We start from the raw sequence: 20,469 nt of genomic DNA, 5'->3' as shown, positions 1-20,469 counted from the left end.
TGTATGAGACTTGCCCCCATGCAGTGAGGTGGAGATGTCTCTGTATGAGACGTGTCCCCACGCAGTGAGGTGGAGATGTGTCTGTATGAGACGTGCCCCCACGCAGTGAGGTGGAGATGTGTCTGTATGAGACGTGTCCCCACGCAGTGAGGTGGAGATATGTCTGTATGAGACGTGTCCCCACACAGTGAGGTGGAGATGTCTCTGTATGAGACGTGTCCCCACGCAGTGAGGTGGAGATGTGTCTGTATGAGAGGAGGTCCCGTTCAGTGAGGTGGAGAGGTGTCTGTATGAGACGTGTCCACACACAGTGAGGTGGAGATGTGTCTGTATGAGACGTGTCCCCACGCAATGAGGTGGAGATGTGTCTGTATGAGACGTGTCCCCACGCAGTGAGGTGGAGATGTGTCTGTATGAGACGTGTCCCCACGCAGTGAGGTGGAGATGTGTCTGTATGAGACGTGTCCCCACGCAGTAAGGTGGAGATGTGTCTGTATGAGACGTGTCCCCACGCAGTAAGGTGGAGATGTGTCTGTATGAGACGTGTCCCCACGCAGTGAGGTGGAGATGTGTCTGTATGAGACGTGTCCCCACGCAGTGAGGTGGAGATGTGTCTGTATGAGACGTGTCCCCACGCAGTGAGGTGGAGATGTGTCTGTATGAGACGTGTCCCCACGCAGTGAGGTGGAGATGTGTCTGTATGAGAGGAGGTCCCCACGCAGTGAGGAGGAGATGTGTCTGTATGAGAGGAGGTCCCCACGCAGTGAGATGGAGATGTGTCTGTATGAGACATGTCCCCACGCAGTGAGGTGGAGATGTCTCTGTATGAGACGTGCCCCCACGCAGTGAGGTGGAGATGTGTCTGTATGAGACGTGTCCCCATGCAGTGAGGTAGAGATGTGTCTGTATGAGACGTGTCCCCACGCAGTGAGGTGGAGAAGTGTCTGTATGAGACGTGCCCCCACGCAGTGAGGTGGAGATGTGTCTGTATGAGACGTGTCCCCACGCAGTGAGGTGGAGATGTGTCTGTATGAGACGTGTCCCTACGCAGTGAGGTAGAGATGTGTCTGTATGAGACGTGTCCCCATGCAGTGAGGTAGAGATGTGTCTGTATGAGACGTGTCCCCACGCAGTGAGGAGGAGATGTCTCTGTATGAGACCTGCCCCCACGCAGTGAGGTGACATAGATGAGCCTGATTAAGGCTGGGCGTTTGGCTGGCTCACCTGGGTGATGAGGGAGGAACTGACGGCCACGCTCCCCTCCTTGGACTGCAGCTGGCGGTGGGAGAAGTTCAGGCAATCTGCGGAGGCGCTCACCATGTTGACAGTGTTGCCGTGGACCACGGTGAAGTAGGTGAGGCTCTTGTCGCTGATGGGCAGCACGCTCAGGTTGTTGTAGAGAGCGGACGCGCTGCTCTTCATCTGGATGCTCTTCTCCTTGCGATACATGGTGCGGAAGCTGGAGGCACAGAGAGTGGGGGGCAGGTAATTACCCCTCTCCCGCTGGTCAGATACATGGTGGGGGCAGATGGAGGCACAGAGAGTGGAGGGCGGGTAATTACCCCTCTCCCGCTGGTCAGATACATGGTAGGGGCAACTGGAAGCACAGAGAGTGGAGGGCGGGTAATTACCCCTCTCCCGCTGGTCAGATACATGGTGGGGGCAGCTGGAGGCACAGAGAGTGGAGGGCGGGTAATTACCCCTCTTCCGCTGGTCAGATACATGGTGGGGGCAGCTGGAGGCACAGAGAGTGGAGGGCAGGTAATTACCCCTCTCCCGCTGGTCAGATACATGGTGGGGGCAGCTGGAGGCACAGAGAGTGGAGGGCGGGTAATTACCCTTCTCCCGCTGGTCAGATACATGGTGGGGGCAGCTGGAGGCACAGAGAGTGGAGGGTGGGTAATTACCCCTCTCCCGCTGGTCAGATACATGGTGGGGGCAGCTGGAGGCAGAGAGTGGAGGGCGGGTAATTACCCCTCTCCCGCTGGTCAGATACATGGTGGCAGAAGCTGGAGGCACAGAGAGTGGAGGGCAGGTAATTACCCCTCTCCCGCTGGTCAGATACATGGTGGGGGCAGCTGGAGGCACAGAGAGTGGAGGGCAGGTAATTACCCCTCTCCCGCTGGTCAGATACATGGTGGGGGCAGCTGGAGGCACAGAGAGTGGAGGGCGGGTAATTACCCCTCTCCCGCTGGTCAGATACATGGTGGGGGCAGCTGGAAGCACAGAGAGTGGAGGGCGGGTAATTACCCCTCTCCCGCTGGTCAGATACATGGTGGGGGCAGCTGGAGGCACAGAGAGTGGAGGGCGGGTAATTACCCCTCTTCCGCTGGTCAGATACATGGTGGGGGCAGCTGGAGGCACAGAGAGTGAAGGGCAGGTAATTACCCCTCTCCCGCTGGTCAGATACATGGTGGGGGCAGCTGGAGGCACAGAGAGTGGAGGGCGGGTAATTACCCTTCTCCCGCTGGTCAGATACATGGTGGGGGCAGCTGGAGGCACAGAGAGTGGAGGGCAGGTAATTACCCTTCTCCCGCTGGTCAGATACATGGTGGGGGCAGCTGGAGGCACAGAGAGTGTAGGGCGGGTAATTACCCCTCTCCCGCTTGTCAGATATATGGTGGCGGCAGCTGGAGGCACAGAGTGGAGGGCGGGTAATTACCCCTCTCCCGCTGGTCAGATACATGGTGGGGGCAGCTGGAGGCACAGAGTGGAGGGCGGGTAATTACCCCTCTCCCGCTGGTCAGATACATGGTGGGGGCAGCTGGAGGCACAGGGAGTGGAGGGCGGGTAATTACCCCTCTCCCGCTGGTCAGATACATGGTGGCGGAAGCTGGAGGCACAGAGAGTGGAGGGCGGGTAATTACCCCTCTCCCGCTGGTCAGATACATGGTGGGGGCAGCTGGAGGCACAGAGAGTGGAGGGCAGGTAATTACCCCTCTCCCGCTGGTCAGATACATGATGGGGGGAGCTGGAGGCACAGAGAGTGGAGGGCGGGTAATTACCTCACCCGCTGGTCATATACATGGTGGGGGCAGCTGGAGGCACAGGGAGTGGAGGGCGGGTAATTACCCCTCTCCCGCTGGTCAGATACATGGTGGGGGCAGCTGGAGGCACAGAGAGTGGAGGGCGGGTAATTACCCCTCTCCCGCTGGTCAGATACATGGTGGGGGCAGCTGGAGGCACAGAGAGTGGAGGGCGGGTAATTACCCCTCTCCCGCTTGCCAGATACATGGTGGGGGCAGCTGGAGGCACAGAGAGTGGAGGGCGGGTAATTACCCCTCTCCCGCTGGCCAGATACATGGTGGGGGCAGCTGGAGGCACAGAGAGTGGAGGGCGGGTAATTACCCCTCTCCCGCTGGTCAGATACATGGTGGGGGCAGCTGGAGGCACAGAGAGTGGAGGGCGGGTAATTACCCCTCTCCCGCTGGTCAGATACATGGTGGGGGCAGCTGGAGGCACAGAGAGTGGAGGGCGGGTAATTACCCCTCTCCCGCTGGTCAGATACATGGTGGGGGCAGCTGGAGGCACAAAGAGTGGAGGGCGGGTAATTACCCATCTCCCGCTTGTCAGATACATGGTGGGGGCAGCTGGAGGCACAGAGAGTGGAGGGCGGGTAATTAACCCTCTCCCGCTGGTCAGATACATGGTGGGAGCAGCTGGAGACACAGAGAGTGGAGGGCGGGTAATTACCCCTCTCCCGCTGGTCAGATACATGGTGGGGGCAGCTGGAGGCACAGAGAGTGGAGGGCGGGTAATTACCCCTCTCCCGCGGGTCAGATACATGGTGGGGGCAGCTGGAGGCACAAAGAGTGGAGGGCGGGTAATTACCCATCTCCCGCTTGTCAGATACATGGTGGGGGCAGCTGGAGGCACAGAGAGTGGAGGGCGGGTAATTACCCCTCTCCCGCGGGTCAGATACATGGTGGGGGCAGCTGGAGGCACAAAGAGTGGAGGGCGGGTAATTACCCATCTCCCGCTTGTCAGATACATGGTGGGGGCAGCTGGAGGCACAGAGAGTGGAGGGCGGGTAATTACCCCTCTCCCGCTGGTCAGATATATGGCTGTTACGTTGTACATCGGATTGTGCCAATTCCAAGCCTTCTTCAAATATTGACTGCATCTGCCCCCCCCCACCCCTGCTGGGGGTCTGTTCAATGCATTCACTAATCCCGGGAGGGGGGACCTTTTACTCCAGGCGGGGTAATACATGGGCACACACGTTCTGCCGTCCTACTGCCCCCTGTATGTGCGCTCGCTGTAAGATCAGCAGACCGGAGGTAAGGGACATTACCCCGAGTAACACACACACAGTGTTATACTGTATACAATACAAAGTGTGTAAAACGCGTGCAATAAAAGCAATGGAAACCACGGGTATACACAATGCCACAATGCCACAATGAGATGGGCATGGGTGAGAGCAGGAGGCAGGGAGGTGTGGGTGACAGCAGGCGGCAGGGAGGCGTGGGTGACAGCAGGAGGCAGGGAGGCGTGGGTGACAGCAGGAGGCAGGGAGGCGTGGGTGACAGCAGAGGCAGGGAGGCGTGGGTGACAGCAGGCAGCATGGAGGCGTGGGTGACAGCAGGAGGCAGGGAGGCGTGGGTGACAGCAGGAGGCAGGGAGGCGTGGGTGAGAGCAGGTGGCAGGGAGGCGTGGGTGAGAGCAGGTGGCAGGGAGGTGTGGGTGACAGCAGGAGGCAGGGAGGCGTGGGTGAGAGCAGGTGGCAGGGAGGCGTGGGTGAGAGCAGGTGGCAGGGAGGCGTGGGTGAGAGCAGGTGGCAGGGAGGCGTGGGTGAGAGCAGGTGGCAGGGAGGCGTGGGTGACAGCAGGAGGCAGGGAGGCGTGGGTGAGAGCAGGTGGCAGGGAGGCGTGGGTGAGAGCAGGTGGCAGGGAGGTGTGGGTGACAGCAGGCGGCAGGGAGGCGTGGGTGAGAGCAGGCGGCAGGGAGGCGTGGGTGAGAGCAGGTGGCAGGGAGGCGTGGGTGACAGCGGAGGCAGGGAGGCGTGGGTGACAGCAGGAGGCAGGGAGGCGTGGGTGAGAGCAGGTGGCAGGGAGGCGTGGGTGACAGCAGGTGGCAGGGAGGCGTGGGTGACAGCAGACGGCAGGGAGGCGTGGGTGAGAGCAGGTGGCAGGGAGGCGTGGGTGAGAGCAGGTGGCAGGGAGGCGTGGGTGAGAGCAGGTAGCAGGGAGGCGTGGGTGACTGCAGGTGGCAGGGAGGCGTGGGTGAGAGCAGGAGGCAGGGAGGCGTGGGTGAGAGCAGGAGGCAGGGAGGCGTGGGTGGGAGCAGGTGGCAGGGAGGCGTGGGTGACAGCAGGTGGCAGGGAGGCGTGGGTGACAGCAGGCGGCAGGGAGGCGTGGGTGACAGCAGGAGGCAGGGAGGCGTGGGTGAGAGCAGGTGGCAGGGAGGCGTGGGTGAGAGCAGGTGGCAGGGAGGCGTGGGTGAGTGCAGGTGGCAGGGAGGCGTGGGTGAGAGCGGGTGGCAGGGAGGCGTGGGTGAGAGCAGGTGGCAGGGAGGCGTGGGTGACAGCAGGTGGCAGGGAGGCGTGGGTGAGAGCAGGAGGCAGGGAGGCGTGGGTGACAGCAGACGGCAGGGAGGCGTGGGTGAGAGCAGGTGGCAGGGAGGCGTGGGTGAGAGCAGGTGGCAGGGAGGCGTGGGTGAGAGCAGGTGGCAGGGAGGCGTGGGTGACAGCAGGCGGCAGGGAGGCGTGGGTGAGAGCAGGTGGCAGGGAGGCGTGGGTGACAGCAGGAGGCAGGGAGGCGTGGGTGAGAGCGGGTGGCAGGGAGGCGTGGGTGAGAGCAGGTGGCAGGGAGGCGTGGGTGAGAGCAGGTGGCAGGGAGGCGTGGGTGAGAGCAGGTGGCAGGGAGGCGTGGGTGACAGCAGGCGGCAGGGAGACGTGGGTGAGAGCAGGTGGCAGGGAGGCGTGGGTGACAGCAGGAGGCAGGGAGTCGTGGGTGAGAGCGGGTGGCAGGGAGGCGTGGGTGAGAGCAGGAGGCAGGGAGGCGTGGGTGAGAGCAGGTGGCAGGGAGGCGTGGGTGAGAGCAGGGAGGCGTGGGTGAGAGCAGGTGGCAGGGAGGCGTGGGTGTGAGCAGGTGGCAGGGAGGCGTGGGTGAGAGCAGGAGGCAGGGAGGCGTGGGTGAGAGCAGGTGGCAGGGAGGCGTGGGTGACAGCAGGCGGCAGGGAGGCGTGGGTGACAGCAGGCGGCAGGGAGGCGTGGGTGACAGCAGGCGGCAGGGAGGCGTGGGTGACAGCGGAGGCAGGGAGGCGTGGGTGACTGCAGGTGGCAGGGAGGCGTGGGTGAGAGCAGGAGGCAGGGAGGCGTGGGTGAGAGCAGGAGGCAGGGAGGCGTGGGTGGGAGCAGGTGGCAGGGAGGCGTGGGTGACAGCAGGCGGCAGGGAGGCGTGGGTGACAGCAGGCGGCAGGGAGGCGTGGGTGACAGCAGGAGGCAGGGAGGCGTGGGTGAGAGCAGGTGGCAGGGAGGCGTGGGTGAGAGCAGGTGGCAGGGAGGCGTGGGTGAGAGCGGGTGGCAGGGAGGCGTGGGTGAGAGCGGGTGGCAGGGAGGCGTGGGTGAGAGCAGGTGGCAGGGAGGCGTGGGTGACAGCAGGTGGCAGGGAGGCGTGGGTGAGAGCAGGAGGCAGGGAGGCGTGGGTGACAGCAGACGGCAGGGAGGCGTGGGTGAGAGCAGGTGGCAGGGAGGCGTGGGTGAGAGCAGGTGGCAGGGAGGCGTGGGTGAGAGCAGGCGGCAGGGAGGCGTGGGTGACAGCAGGCGGCAGGGAGGCGTGGGTGAGAGCAGGTGGCAGGGAGGCGTGGGTGACAGCAGGAGGCAGGGAGGCGTGGGTGAGAGCGGGTGGCAGGGAGGCGTGGGTGAGAGCAGGTGGCAGGGAGGCGTGGGTGAGAGCAGGTGGCAGGGAGGCGTGGGTGAGAGCAGGTGGCAGGGAGGCGTGGGTGACAGCAGGCGGCAGGGAGGCGTGGGTGAGAGCAGGTGGCAGGGAGGCGTGGGTGACAGCAGGAGGCAGGGAGTCGTGGGTGAGAGCGGGTGGCAGGGAGGCGTGGGTGAGAGCAGGAGGCAGGGAGGCGTGGGTGAGAGCGGGTGGCAGGGAGGCGTGGGTGAGAGCAGGTGGCAGGGAGGCGTGGGTGAGAGCAGGAGGCAGGGAGGCGTGGGTGACAGCAGACGGCAGGGAGGCGTGGGTGAGAGCAGGTGGCAGGGAGGCGTGGGTGAGAGCAGGTGGCAGGGAGGCGTGGGTGAGAGCAGGCGGCAGGGAGGCGTGGGTGACAGCAGGCGGCAGGGAGGCGTGGGTGAGAGCAGGTGGCAGGGAGGCGTGGGTGACAGCAGGAGGCAGGGAGGCGTGGGTGAGAGCGGGTGGCAGGGAGGCGTGGGTGAGAGCGGGTGGCAGGGAGGCGTGGGTGAGAGCAGGTGGCAGGGAGGCGTGGGTGAGAGCAGGTGGCAGGGAGGCGTGGGTGACAGCAGGCGGCAGGGAGGCGTGGGTGAGAGCAGGTGGCAGGGAGGCGTGGGTGACAGCAGGAGGCAGGGAGTCGTGGGTGAGAGCGGGTGGCAGGGAGGCGTGGGTGAGAGCAGGAGGCAGGGAGGCGTGGGTGAGAGCAGGTGGCAGGGAGGCGTGGGTGAGAGCAGGGAGGCGTGGGTGAGAGCAGGTGGCAGGGAGGCGTGGGTGAGAGCAGGAGGCAGGGAGGCGTGGGTGAGAGCAGGTGGCAGGGAGGCGTGGGTGACAGCAGGTGGCAGGGAGGCGTGGGTGACAGCAGGCGGCAGGGAGGCGTGGGTGAGAGCAGGTGGCAGGGAGGTGTGGGTGACAGCAGGCGGCAGGGAGGCGTGGGTGAGAGCAGGCGGCAGGGAGGCGTGGGTGAGAGCAGGTGGCAGGGAGGCGTGGGTGACAGCGGAGGCAGGGAGGCGTGGGTGACAGCAGCAGGCAGGGAGGCGTGGGTGACAGCAGGCGGCAGGGAGGCGTGGGTGAGAGCGGGAGGCAGGGAGGCGTGGGTGAGAGCAGGAGGCGGCAGGGAGGCGTGGGTGACAGCAGGCGGCAGGGAGGCGTGGGTGAGAGCAGGTGGCAGGGAGGCGTGGGTGACAGCAGGCGGCAGGGAGGCGTGGGTGAGAGCAGGTGGCAGGGAGGCGTGGGTGACAGCGGAGGCAGGGAGGCGTGGGTGAGTGCAGGTGGCAGGGAGGCGTGGGTGACTGCAGGTGGCAGGGAGGCGTGGGTGAGAGCAGGAGGCAGGGAGGTGTGGGTGAGAGCAGGAGGCAGGGAGGCGTGGGTGAGAGCGGGTGGCAGGGAGGCGTGGGTGAGAGCAGGTGGCAGGGAGGCGTGGGTGAGAGCAGGTGGCAGGGAGGCGTGGGTGAGAGCAGGAGGCAGGGAGGCGTGGGTGAGAGCGGGTGGCAGGGAGGCGTGGGTGAGAGCAGGTGGCAGGGAGGCGTGGGTGAGAGCAGGTGGCAGGGAGGCGTGGGTGACAGCAGGTGGCAGGGAGGCGTGGGTGAGAGCAGGAGGCAGGGAGGCGTGGGTGAGAGCGGGAGGCAGGGAGGCGTGGGTGAGAGCAGGCGGCAGGGAGACGTGGGTGAGAGCAGGCGGCAGGGAGGCGTGGGTGACAGCAGGCGGCAGGGAGGCGTGGGTGAGAGCAGGCGGCAGGGAGGCGTGGGTGAGAGCAGGCGGCAGGGAGGCGTGGGTGGGAGCAGGTGGCAGGGAGGCGTGGGTGAGAGCAGGTGGCAGGGAGGCGTGGGTGAGAGCAGGCGGCAGGGAGGCGTGGGTGACAGCAGGCGGCAGGGAGGCGTGGGTGAGAGCAGGTGGCAGGGAGGCGTGGGTGAGAGCGGAGGCAGGGAGGCGTGGGTGACAGCAGGCGGCAGGGAGGCGTGGGTGAGAGCAGGAGGCGGCAGGGAGGCGTGGGTGACAGCGGAGGCAGGGAGGCGTGGGTGAGAGCAGGTGGCAGGGAGGCGTGGGTGAGAGCAGGAGGCGGCAGGGAGGCGTGGGTGACAGCGGAGGCAGGGAGGCGTGGTTGACAGCAGGCGGCAGGGAGGCGTGGGTGAGAGCAGAAGGCGGCAGGGAGGCGTGGGTGACAGCGGAGGCAGGGAGGCGTGGGTGACAGCAGGAGGCAGGGAGGCGTGGGTGAGAGCAGGCGGCAGGGAGGCGTGGGTGACAGCAGGCGGCAGGGAGGCGTGGGTGAGAGCAGGCGGCAGGGAGGCGTGGGTGAGAGCAGGAGGCAGGGAGGCGTGGGTGAGAGCGGGTAGCAGGGAGGCGTGAGTGACAGCAGGCGGCAGGGAGGCGTGGGTGAGAGCAGGTGGCAGGGAGGCGTGGGTGAGAGCAGGAGGCAGGGAGGCGTGGGTGAGAGCAGGAGGCAGGGAGGCGTGGGTGAGAGCAGGTGGCAGGGAGGCGTGGGTGAGAGCAGGTGGCAGGGAGGCGTGGGTGAGAGCGGGAGGCAGGGAGGCGTGGGTGACAGCAGGTAGCAGGGAGGCGTGGGTGAGAGCAGGAGGCAGGGAGGCGTGGGTGAGAGCGGGAGGCAGGGAGGCGTGGGTGAGAGCAGGTGGCAGGGAGGCGTGGGTGAGAGCGGGAGGCAGGGAGGCGTGGGTGACAGCAGGTAGCAGGGAGGCGTGGGTGAGAGCAGGAGGCAGGGAGGCGTGGGTGAGAGCGGGAGGCAGGGAGGCGTGGGTGAGAGCAGGTGGCAGGGAGGCGTGGGTGAGAGCGGGAGGCAGGGAGGCGTGGGTGAGAGCAGGCGGCAGGGAGGCGTGGGTGAGAGCGGGAGGCAGGGAGGCGTGGGTGACAGCAGGCGGCAGGGAGGCGTGGGTGAGAGCAGGTGCCAGGGAGGCGTGGGTGAGAGCGGGAGGCAGGGAGGCGTGGGTGACAGCAGGCGGCAGGGAGGCGTGGGTGAGAGCAGGTGGCAGGGAGGCGTGGGTGAGAGCAGGCGGCAGGGAGGCGTGGGTGAGAGCGGGAGGCAGGGAGGCGTGGGTGACAGCAGGTAGCAGGGAGGCGTGGGTGAGAGCAGGTGGCAGGGAGGCGTGGGTGAGAGCAGGTGGCAGGGAGGCGTGGGTGAGAGCAGGTGGCAGGGAGGCGTGGGTGAGAGCAGGCGGCAGGGAGGCGTGGGTGAGAGCAGGCGGCAGGGAGACGTGGGTGAGAGCAGGCGGCAGGGAGGCGTGGGTGAGAGCAGGTGGCAGGGAGGCGTGGGTGAGAGCAGGAGGCAGGGAGACGTGGGTGAGAGCAGGTGGCAGGGAGGCGTGGGTGAGAGCAGGTGGCAGGGAGGCGTGGGTGAGAGCAGGCGGCAGGGAGACGTGGGTGAGAGCAGGCGGCAGGGAGACGTGGGTGAGAGCAGGCGGCAGGGAGGCGTGGGTGAGAGCAGGTGGCAGGGAGGCGTGGGTGAGAGGGTGGCAGGGAGGCGTGGGTGAGAGCAGGCGGCAGGGAGGCGTGGGTGACAGCAGGCAGCAGGGAGGCGTGGGTGACAGCAGGCGGCAGGGAGGCGTGGGTGAGAGCGGGTGGCAGGGAGGCGTGGGTGAGAGCAGGTGGCAGGGAGGCGTGGGTGAGAGCGGGAGGCAGGGAAGCGTGGGTGACTGCAGGTGGCAGGGAGGGGTGGGTGAGAGCAGGCGGCAGGGAGGCGTGGGTGACAGCAGGCGGCAGGGAGGCGTGGGTGACAGCAGGTGGCAGGGAGGCGTGGGTGAGAGCAGGCGGCAGGGAGGCGTGGGTGACAGCAGGCGGCAGGGAGGCATGGGTGAGAGCAGGTGGCAGGGAGGCGTGGGTGAGAGCAGGTGGCAGGGAGGCGTGGGTGAGAGCAGGTGGCAGGGAGGCGTGGGTGAGAGCAGGAGGCAGGGAGGCGTGGGTGAGAGCAGGCGGCAGGGAGACGTGGGTGAGAGCAGGTGGCAGGGAGGCGTGGGTGAGAGCAGGTGGCAGGGAGACGTGGGTGAGAGCAGGTGGCAGGGAGGCGTGGGTGAGAGCAGGTGGCAGGGAGGCGTGGGTGAGAGCGGGAGGCAGGGAGGCGTGGGTGAGAGCAGGAGGCAGGGAGGCGTGGGTGAGAGCAGGTGGCAGGGAGGCGTGGGTGAGAGCGGGTGGCAGGGAGACGTGGGTGAGAGCAGGCGGCAGGGAGGCGTGGGTGACAGCAGGTGGCAGGGAGACGTGGGTGAGAGCAGGTGGCAGGGAGGCGTGGGTGAGAGCGGGTGGCAGGGAGACATGGGTGAGAGCAGGCGGCAGGGAGGCGTGGGTGACAGCAGGCGGCAGGGAGGCATGGGTGAGAGCAGGTGGCAGGGAGGCGTGGGTGAGAGCAGGTGGCAGGGAGGCGTGGGTGAGAGCAGGTGGCAGGGAGGCGTGGGTGAGAGCAGGAGGCAGGGAGGCGTGGGTGAGAGCAGGCGGCAGGGAGACGTGGGTGAGAGCAGGTGGCAGGGAGGCGTGGGTGAGAGCAGGTGGCAGGGAGACGTGGGTGAGAGCAGGTGGCAGGGAGGCGTGGGTGAGAGCAGGTGGCAGGGAGGCGTGGGTGAGAGCGGGAGGCAGGGAGGCGTGGGTGAGAGCAGGAGGCAGGGAGGCGTGGGTGAGAGCAGGTGGCAGGGAGGCGTGGGTGAGAGCGGGTGGCAGGGAGACGTGGGTGAGAGCAGGCGGCAGGGAGGCGTGGGTGACAGCAGGCAGCAGGGAGGCGTGGGTGAGAGCAGGTAGCAGGGAGACGTGGGTGAGAGCAGGAGGCAGGGAGGCGTGGGTGAGAGCGGGTGGCAGGGAGGCGTGGGTGGCAGCAGGAGGCAGGGAGGCGTGGGTGAGAGCAGGTGGCAGGGAGGCGTGGGTGAGAGCGGGTGGCAGGGAGACGTGGGTGAGAGCAGGCGGCAGGGAGGCGTGGGTGACAGCAGGCGGCAGGGAGGCGTGGGTGAGAGCAGGTGGCAGGGAGGCGTGGGTGAGAGCGGGAGGCAGGGAAGCGTGGGTGACTGCAGGTGGCAGGGAGGCGTGGGTGAGAGCAGGTGGCAGGGAGGCGTGGGTGACAGCAGGCGGCAGGGAGGCGTGGGTGACAGCAGGTGGCAGGGAGGCGTGGGTGACAGCAGGCGGCAGGGAGGCGTGGGTGAGAGCAGGTGGCAGGGAGGCGTGGGTGACAGCAGGTGGCAGGGAGGCGTGGGTGAGAGCAGGTGGCAGGGAGGCGTGGGTGAGAGCAGGTGGCAGGGAGGCGTGGGTGAGAGCAGGTGGCAGGGAGGCGTGGGTGAGAGCAGGTGGCAGGGAGGCGTGGGTGACAGCAGGCGGCAGGGAGGCGTGGGTGAGAGCAGGTGGCAGGGAGGCGTGGGTGACAGCAGGTGGCAGGGAGGCGTGGGTGAGAGCAGGAGGCAGGGAGGCGCGGGTGAGAGCAGGTGGCAGGGAGGCGTGGGTGACAGCGGGTGGCAGGGAGGCGCGGGTGTTACTACGGTTACGGGTGACGTCACGCCGCCAGGAATAGCCGCGCGGCCCGAGATGTTACAGAGCTAGAAGGCACAGCCCAGGCTCTCCCAATTACTGAGACCGCTCCGTAACACCATTTTCCAATATGTGAGCGTCTTCCCAGCGAGTCAGACAGCTTCCCAAAGAGCGAGACAGTCTTTCTAATGAGCAAGGCGGATTTGCAATGAATGAGACGGCCCTCAGAAAAGCGTGACGGCCCTCAGAAAAGAGTGACGGCCCTCAGAAAAGCGTGACGGCCCTCAGAAAAGAGTGACGGCCCTCAGAAAAGAGTGACGGCCCTCAGAAAAGCGTGACGGCCCTCAGAAAAGCGTGACGGCCCTCAGAAAAGAGTGACGGCCCTCAGAAAAGCGTGACGGCCCTCAGAAAAGCGTGACGGCCCTCAGGAAAGAGTGACGGCCCTCAGAAAAGCGTGACGGCCCTCAGAAAAGAGTGACGTCCTCAGAAAAGCGTGACGGCCCTCAGGAAAGAGTGACGGCCCTCAGAAAAGCGTGACGGCCCTCAGAAAAGAGTGACGGCCCTCAGGAAAGCGTGACGGCCCTCAGAAACGCGTGACGGCCCTCAGGAAAGAGTGACGGCCCTCAGAAAAGCGTGACGGCCCTCAGAAAAGAGTGACGGCCCTCAGGAAAGCGTGACGGCCCTCAGAAAAGAGTGACGTCCTCAGAAAAGAGTGACGTCCTCAGAAAAGAGTGACGGCCCTCAGGAAAGAGTGACGGCCCTCAGAAAAGCGTGACGGCCCTCAGAAAAGAGTGACGGCCCTCAGAAAAGCGTGACGGCCCTCAGGAAAGAGTGACGGCCCTCAGGAAAGAGTGACGGCCCTCAGAAAAGCGTGACGGCCCTCAGAAAAGCGTGACGGCCCTCAGAAAAGAGTGACGGCCCTCAGAAAAGCGTGACGGCCCTCAGAAAAGCGTGACGGCCCTCAGAAAAGCGTGACGGCCCTCAGAAAAGCGTGACGGCCCTCAGAAAAGAGTGACGGCCCTCAGAAAAGAGTGACGGCCCTCAGAAAAGAGTGACGGCCCTCAGAAAAGCGTGACGGCACTCAGAAAAGCGTGACGGCACTCAGAAAAGCGTGACGGCCCTCAGAAAAGAGTGACGGCCCTCAGTAAAGCGTGACGGCCCTCAGAAAAGAGTGACGGCCCTCAGAAAAGCGTGACGGCCCTCAGAAAAGAGTGACGGCCCTCAGAAAAGAGTGACGGCCCTCAGAAAAGCGTGACGGCCCTCAGAAAAGCGTGACGGCCCTCAGGAAAGAGTGACGGCCCTCAGAAAAGCGTGACGGCCCTCAGAAAATCGTGACGGCCCTCAGAAAAGAGTGACGCCCTCAGAAAAGAGTGACGGCCCTCAGAAAAGAGTGACGGCCCTCAGAAAAGCGTGACGGCCCTCAGAAAAGAGTGACGGCCCTCAGAAAAGAGTGACGGCCCTCAGAAAAGCGTGACGCCCTCAGAAAAGAGTGACGGCCCTCAGGAAAGCGCGACGGCCCTCAGGAAGGCGTGACGGCCCTCAGAAACGCGTGACGGCCCTCAGAAAAGAGTGACGGCCCTCAGAAAAGAGTGACGCCCTCAGAAACGCGTGACGGCCCTCAGAAAAGAGTGACGGCCCTCAGGAAAGAGTGACGGCCCTCAGGAAAGCGTGACGGCCCTCAGAAACGCGTGACGGCCCTCAGAAACGCGTGACGGCCCTCAGAAACGCGTGACGGCCCTCAGAAAAGAGTGACGGCCCTCAGAAACGCGTGACGGCCCTCAGAAAAGAGTGACGGCCCTCAGAAAAGCGTGACGGCCCTCAGAAAAGAGTGACGGCCCTCAGAAAAGAGTGACGGCCCTCAGAAAAGCGTGACGCCCTCAGAAAAGAGTGACGGCCCTCAGGAAGGCGTGACGGCCCTCAGAAAAGAGTGACGCCCTCAGAAAAGAGTGACGGCCCTCAGAAAAGAGTGACGGCCCTCAGAAAAGAGTGACGGCCCTCAGAAACGCGTGACGGCCCTCAGAAACGCGTGACGGCCCTCAGAAAAGAGTGACGGCCCTCAGAAAAGCGTGACGGCCCTCAGAAAAGAGTGACGGCCCTCAGAAAAGAGTGACGGCCCTCAGAAAAGCGTGACGCCCTCAGAAAAGAGTGACGGCCCTCAGGAAGGCGTGACGGCCCTCAGAAAAGAGTGACGCCCTCAGAAAAGAGTGACGGCCCTCAGAAAAGAGTGACGCCCTCAGAAAAGAGTGACGGCCTCAGAAAAGAGTGACGGCCCTCAGAAAAGCCTGACGGCCCTCAGAAAAGAGCGACGGCCCTCAGAAAAGCGCGGCGGCCCTCAGAAAAGAGCGACGGCCCTCAGAGCGACGGCCCTCAGAAAAGAGCGACGGCCCTCAGAAAAGCGCGACGGCCCTCAGAAAAGAGCGACGGCCCTCAGAAAAGAGCGACGGCCCTCAGAAAAGAGCGACGGCCCTCAGAAAAGAGCGACGGCCCTCAGAAAAGAGCGACGGCCCTCAGAAAAGCGCGGCGGCCCTCAGAAAAGCGCGGCGGCCCTCAGGAAAGCGCGACGGCCCTCAGAAACGCGTGACGGCCCTCAGAAACGCGTGACGCCCCTCAGAAAAGCGCGACAGCCCTCAGGAAGGCGTGACGGCCCTCAGAAAAGAGTGACGGCCCTCAGAAAAGCGCAACGGCCCTCAGAAAAGAGTGACGCCCTCAGAAAAGAGCGACGGCCCTCAGAAAAGAGCGACGGCCCTCAGAAAAGAGTGACGGCCCTCAGAAAAGAGTGACGCCCTCAGAAACGCGTGACGGCCCTCAGAAAAGAGTGACGGCCCTCAGGAAAGCGTGACGGCCCTCAGAAACGCGTGACGGCCCTCAGAAACGCGTGACGGCCCTCAGAAACGCGTGACGGCCCTCAGAAACGCGTGACGGCCCTCAGAAAAGAGTGACGGCCCTCAGAAACGCGTGACGGCCCTCAGAAAAGAGTGACGGCCCTCAGAAAAGCGTGACGGCCCTCAGAAAAGAGTGACGGCCCTCAGAAAAGAGTGACGGCCCTCAGAAAAGCGTGACGCCCTCAGAAAAGAGTGACGGCCCTCAGGAAGGCGTGACGGCCCTCAGAAAAGAGTGACGCCCTCAGAAAAGAGTGACGGCCCTCAGAAAAGAGTGACGGCCCTCAGAAAAGAGTGACGGCCCTCAGAAAAGAGTGACGGCCCTCAGAAACGCGTGACGGCCCTCAGAAACGCGTGACGGCCCTCAGAAAAGAGTGACGGCCCTCAGAAAAGCGTGACGGCCCTCAGAAAAGAGTAACGGCCCTCAGAAAAGAGTGACGGCCCTCAGAAAAGCGTGACGCCCTCAGAAAAGAGTGACGGCCCTCAGGAAGGCGTGACGGCCCTCAGAAAAGAGTGACGCCCTCAGAAAAGAGTGACGGCCCTCAGAAAAGAGTGACGCCCTCAGAAAAGAGTGACGGCCTCAGAAAAGAGTGACGGCCCTCAGAAAAGCATGACGGCCCTCAGAAAAGAGCGACGGCCCTCAGAAAAGCGCGGCGGCCCTCAGAAAAGAGCGACGGCCCTCAGAGCGACGGCCCTCAGAAAAGAGCGACGGCCCTCAGAAAAGCGCGACGGCCCTCAGAAAAGAGCGACGGCCCTCAGAAAAGAGCGACGGCCCTCAGAAAAGAGCGACGGCCCTCAGAAAAGAGCGACGGCCCTCAGAAAAGAGCGACGGCCCTCAGAAAAGCGCGGCGGCCCTCAGAAAAGCGCGGCGGCCCTCAGGAAAGCGCGACGGCCCTCAGAAACGCGTGACGGCCCTCAGAAACGCGTGACGCCCCTCAGAAAAGCGCGACAGCCCTCAGGAAGGCGTGACGGCCCTCAGAAAAGAGTGACGGCCCTCAGAAAAGCGCAACGGCCCTCAGAAAAGAGTGACGCCCTCAGAAAAGAGCGACGGCCCTCAGAAAAGAGCGACGGCCCTCAGAAAAGAGCGACGGCCCTCAGAAAAGAGTGACGGCCCTCAGAAAAGAGTGACGGCCCTCAGAAAAGAGTGACGGCCCTCAGAAAAGAGTGACGCCCTCAGAAACGCGTGACGGCCCTCAGAAACGCGTGACGGCCCTCAGAAAAGAGTGACGGCCCTCAGGAAAGCGTGACGGCCCTCAGGAAAGCGTGACGGCCCTCAGAAACGCGTGATGGCCCTCAGAAACGCGTGACGGCCCTCAGAAACGCGTGACGGCCCTCAGAAACGCGTGACGGCCCTCAGAAAAGAGTGACGGCCCTCAGAAAAGAGTGACGGCCCTCATAAACGCGTGACGGCCCTCAGAAACGCGTGACGGCCCTCAGAAACGCGTGACGGCCCTCAGAAAAGAGTGACGGCCCTCAGAAAAGAGTGACGGCCCTCAGAAAAGCGTGACGGCCCTCAGAAAAGCGTGACGGCCCTCAGAAAAGAGTGACGGCCCTCAGAAACGCGTGACGCCCTCAGAAAAGCGTGACTGCCTTCCCAGGGGCGAGACTGTATCCCAATGACTGAAACTGTCCTTCCATTAAGCGAGACTGAGACCAAAAGAGTGAGACCGCCTTCCCAATTGCAGACTGTCTAATAAGTGAGACCGCCTTCCCAATGAGACTGTCGAGTAAGTGAGACCGCCTTCCCAATTGCAGACTGTCTAATAAGTGAGACCGCCTTCCCAATGAGACTGTCGAGTAAGTGAGACCGCCTTCCCAATTGCAGACTGTCTAATAAGTGAGACCGCCTTCCCAATGAGACTGTCGAGTAAGTGAGACCGCCTTCCCAATGAGACTGTCGAGTAAGTGAGACCGCCTTCCCAATGAGACTGTCGAGTAAGTGAGACCGCCTTCCCAATGAGACTGTCGAGTAAGTGAGACCGCCTTCCCAATGAGACTGTCGAGTAAGTGAGACCGCCTTCCCAATGAGACTGTCGAGTAAGTGAGACCGCCTTCCCAATGAGACTGTCGAGTAAGTGAGACCGCCTTCCCAATGAGACTGTCGAGTAAGTGAGACCGCCTTCCCAATGAGACTGTCGAGTAAGTGAGACCGCCTTCCCAATGAGACTGTCGAGTAAGTGAGACCGCCTTCCCAATGAGACTGTCGAGTAAGTGAGACCGCCTTCCCAATGAGACTGTCGAGTAAGTGAGACCGCCTTCCCAATGAGACTGTCCAGTAAGTGAGACCGCCTTCCCAATGACAGTCGAATAATTAAGACTGGCCTCCAATGTGCGAGACTCTTCAGACCTTCTTACCGTGTTGGGTTGGATCCTAGGTGTCTCTTTCGACGTGAATGTGTAGATGTCTCTTTAGCACCGAGCCCAGCTGTCTCTTGTATGCCTCTTTGCTGATGGGCCTCTGTCTCTCCGTATGGTAATGGTAATCTCTTCCTCATATACAGCTGTCTAGGTCTGGTTCTTTAAAACCCCTGTCTTTCCCTATATAACAGGAGCTGTCTCTCTCTCTCTCTGTAACAGGAGAATCTCTCTCTCTCTCTCTATAACATGAGCTGTCTCTTTCTATATATATAACAGGAGCTGTCTCTATAACATGAACGGTGTCTCTCCCTCTCTCTATAACAGGAATTGTCTCTCTCTCTGTAACAAAAGCTGTCTCTCTCTCTCTGTAACAAAAGCTGTCTCTCTCTCTCTCTGTAACAAAAGCTGTCTCTCTCTCTCTCTCTGTAACAAAAGCTGTCTCTCTCTCTCTCTCTGTAACAAAAGCTGTCTCTCTCTCTCTGTAACAAAAGCTGTCTCTCTCTCTCTCTCTCTGTAACAAAAGCTGTCTCTCTCTCTCTGTAACAAAAGCTGTCTCTCTCTCTCTCTGTAACAAAAGCTGTCTCTCTCTCTCTCTGTAACAAATCTGTCTCTCTCTCTGTAACAAAAGCTGTCTCTCTCTCTGTAACAAAAGCTGTCTCTCTCTCTCTCTCTCTGTAACAGGAGCTGTCTCTCTCTCTCTCTCTGTAACAGGAGCTGTCTCTCTCTCTATAACAGGAGCTGTCTCTCTGTAACAGGAGCTGTCTCTCTGTAACAGGAGCTGTCTCTCTAACAGGAGCTGTCTCTCTAACAGGAGCTGTCTCTCTGTAACAGGAGCTGTCTCTCTGTAACAGGAGCTGTCTCTCTGTAACAGGAGCTGTCTCTCTGTAACAGGAGCTGTCTCTCTGTAACAGGAGCTGTCTCTCTATAACAGGAGCTGTCTCTCTCTCTGTAACAGGAGCTGTCTCTCTATAACAGGAGCTGTCTCTCTATAACAGGAGCTGTCTCTCTCTCTGTAACAGGAGCTGTCTCTCTCTCTGTAACAGGAGCTGTCTCTCTCTCTGTAACAGGAGCTGTCTCTCTATATAACAGGAGCTGTCTCTCTCTATATAACAGAGCTGTCTCTATATAACAGAGCTGTCTCTCTCTATATAACGGAGCTGTCTCTCTCTATATAACGGAGCTGTCTCTCTCTATATAACGGAGCTGTCTCTCTATATAACGGGAGCTGTCTCTCTATATAACGGGAGCTGTCTCTCTCTATATAACGGGAGCTGTCTCTCTCTATATAACGGGAGCTGTCTCTCTCTATATAACGGGAGCTATCTCTCTATATAACGGGAGCTGTCTCTCTATATAACGGGAGCTGTCTCTCTATATAACGGGAGCTGTCTCTCTCTATATAACAGAGCTGTCTCTCTATATAACAGAGCTGTCTCTCTCTATATAACGGGAGCTGTCTCTCTATATAACAGAGCTGTCTCTCTCTCTATAACAGAGCTGTCTCTCTCTCTATAACAGAGCTGTCTCTCTCTATATAACGAGAGCTGTCTCTCTCTATATAACAGGAGCTGTCTCTCTATATAACAGAGCTGTCTCTCTCTATATAACGGGAGCTGTCTCTCTCTATATAACAGGAGCTGTCTCTCTATATAACAGGAGCTGTCTCTCTATATAACAGGAGCTGTCTCTCTATATAACAGGAGCTGTCTCTCTCTATATAACAGAGCTGTCTCTCTCTATATAACGAGAGCTGTCTCTCTCTATATAACAGGAGCTGTCTCTCTATATAACAGAGCTGTCTCTCTCTATATAACAGGAGCTGTCTCTCTATATAACAGGAGCTGTCTCTCTATATAACAGGAGCTGTCTCTCTATATAACAGGAGCTGTCTCTCTCTATATAACAGAGCTGTCTCTCTCTATATAACGAGAGCTGTCTCTCTCTATATAACAGGAGCTGTCTCTCTCTATATAACAGGAGCTGTCTCTCTATATAACAGGAGCTGTCTCTCTATATAACAGGAGCTGTCTCTCTATATAACAGGAGCTGTCTCTCTCTATATAACAGAGCTGTCTCTCTCTATATAACGAGAGCTGTCTCTCTCTATATAACGGGAGCTGTCTCTCTATATAACGGGAGCTGTCTCTCTCTCTATAACAGAGCTGTCTCTCTCTCTATAACAGAGCTGTCTCTCTCTATATAACGAGAGCTGTATCTCTCTATATAGCGGGAGCTGTCTCTCTATATAACGGGAGCTGTCTCTCTCTATATAACAGGAGCTGTCTCGTTGTCCCTCGCAGTCTCACTCTGGCCCCGCCCCCGTATCTCCCGTTGCCATGGCAGCACCGTCACTTTCAGGCGTCATCAGTCTTCGCCGCTTTGTGACGTCACAGGTTCCGCCGCCCGTGAGAACAGCCGGTTGCTAAGCAACAGGACACAGATATAGAGAGAGAGCCCAGTGTATGCAGGGATAACACAGGCTGTGATAGGGGGGGACAGAGAGTCTGTGATAGGGGGGGGACAGAGAGTCTGTGATAGGGGGGGACAGAGAGGCTGTGATAGGGGGGGACACAGAGTCTGTGATAGGGGGGGACAGAGAGGCTGTGATAGGTGGGGACAGAGAGGCTGTGATAGGGGGGGACAGAGAGGCTGTGATAGGTACAGAGAGGCAGTGATAGGGGGGGATAGAGAGGCTGTGATAGGGGGGGACAGAGAGGCTGTGATAGGGGGGACAGAGAGTCTGTGATAGGGGGGACAGAGAGTCTGTGATAGGGGGGGACAGAGAGTCTGTGATAGGGGGGGGCAGAGAGTCTGTGATGGGGGGGGACAGAGAGTCTGTGATAGGGGGGACAGAGAGTCTGTGATAGGGGGGACAGAGTCTGTGATAGGGG

The 20,469-nt window shown here is 61.7% G+C and overlaps 1 protein-coding gene across 1 annotated transcript; it reads right to left on the bottom strand.

Moving 5' to 3' along the window:
- Nucleotides 1-1,224: 1,224 nt before the first annotated feature.
- LOC142473243 (WD repeat-containing protein 54-like) lies at nucleotides 1,225-19,898 on the bottom strand (the record flags this gene model as incomplete). Its single annotated transcript, XM_075580431.1, has 2 exons — nucleotides 17,576-19,898; nucleotides 1,225-1,459 (listed from the first exon to the last, which is right to left on the bottom strand). Coding segments are annotated over exons 1-2 (375 nt in total), but the record flags the coding sequence as incomplete, so codon positions are not given.
- Between the last annotated feature and the right edge of the window lie 571 nt (nucleotides 19,899-20,469).

This window comes from Ascaphus truei, assembly GCF_040206685.1.
Source record: "Ascaphus truei isolate aAscTru1 chromosome 1 unlocalized genomic scaffold, aAscTru1.hap1 SUPER_1_unloc_1, whole genome shotgun sequence".
NCBI lineage: Eukaryota > Metazoa > Chordata > Amphibia > Anura > Ascaphidae > Ascaphus > Ascaphus truei.
This window is presented reverse-complemented; position numbering and strand designations above follow the sequence as displayed.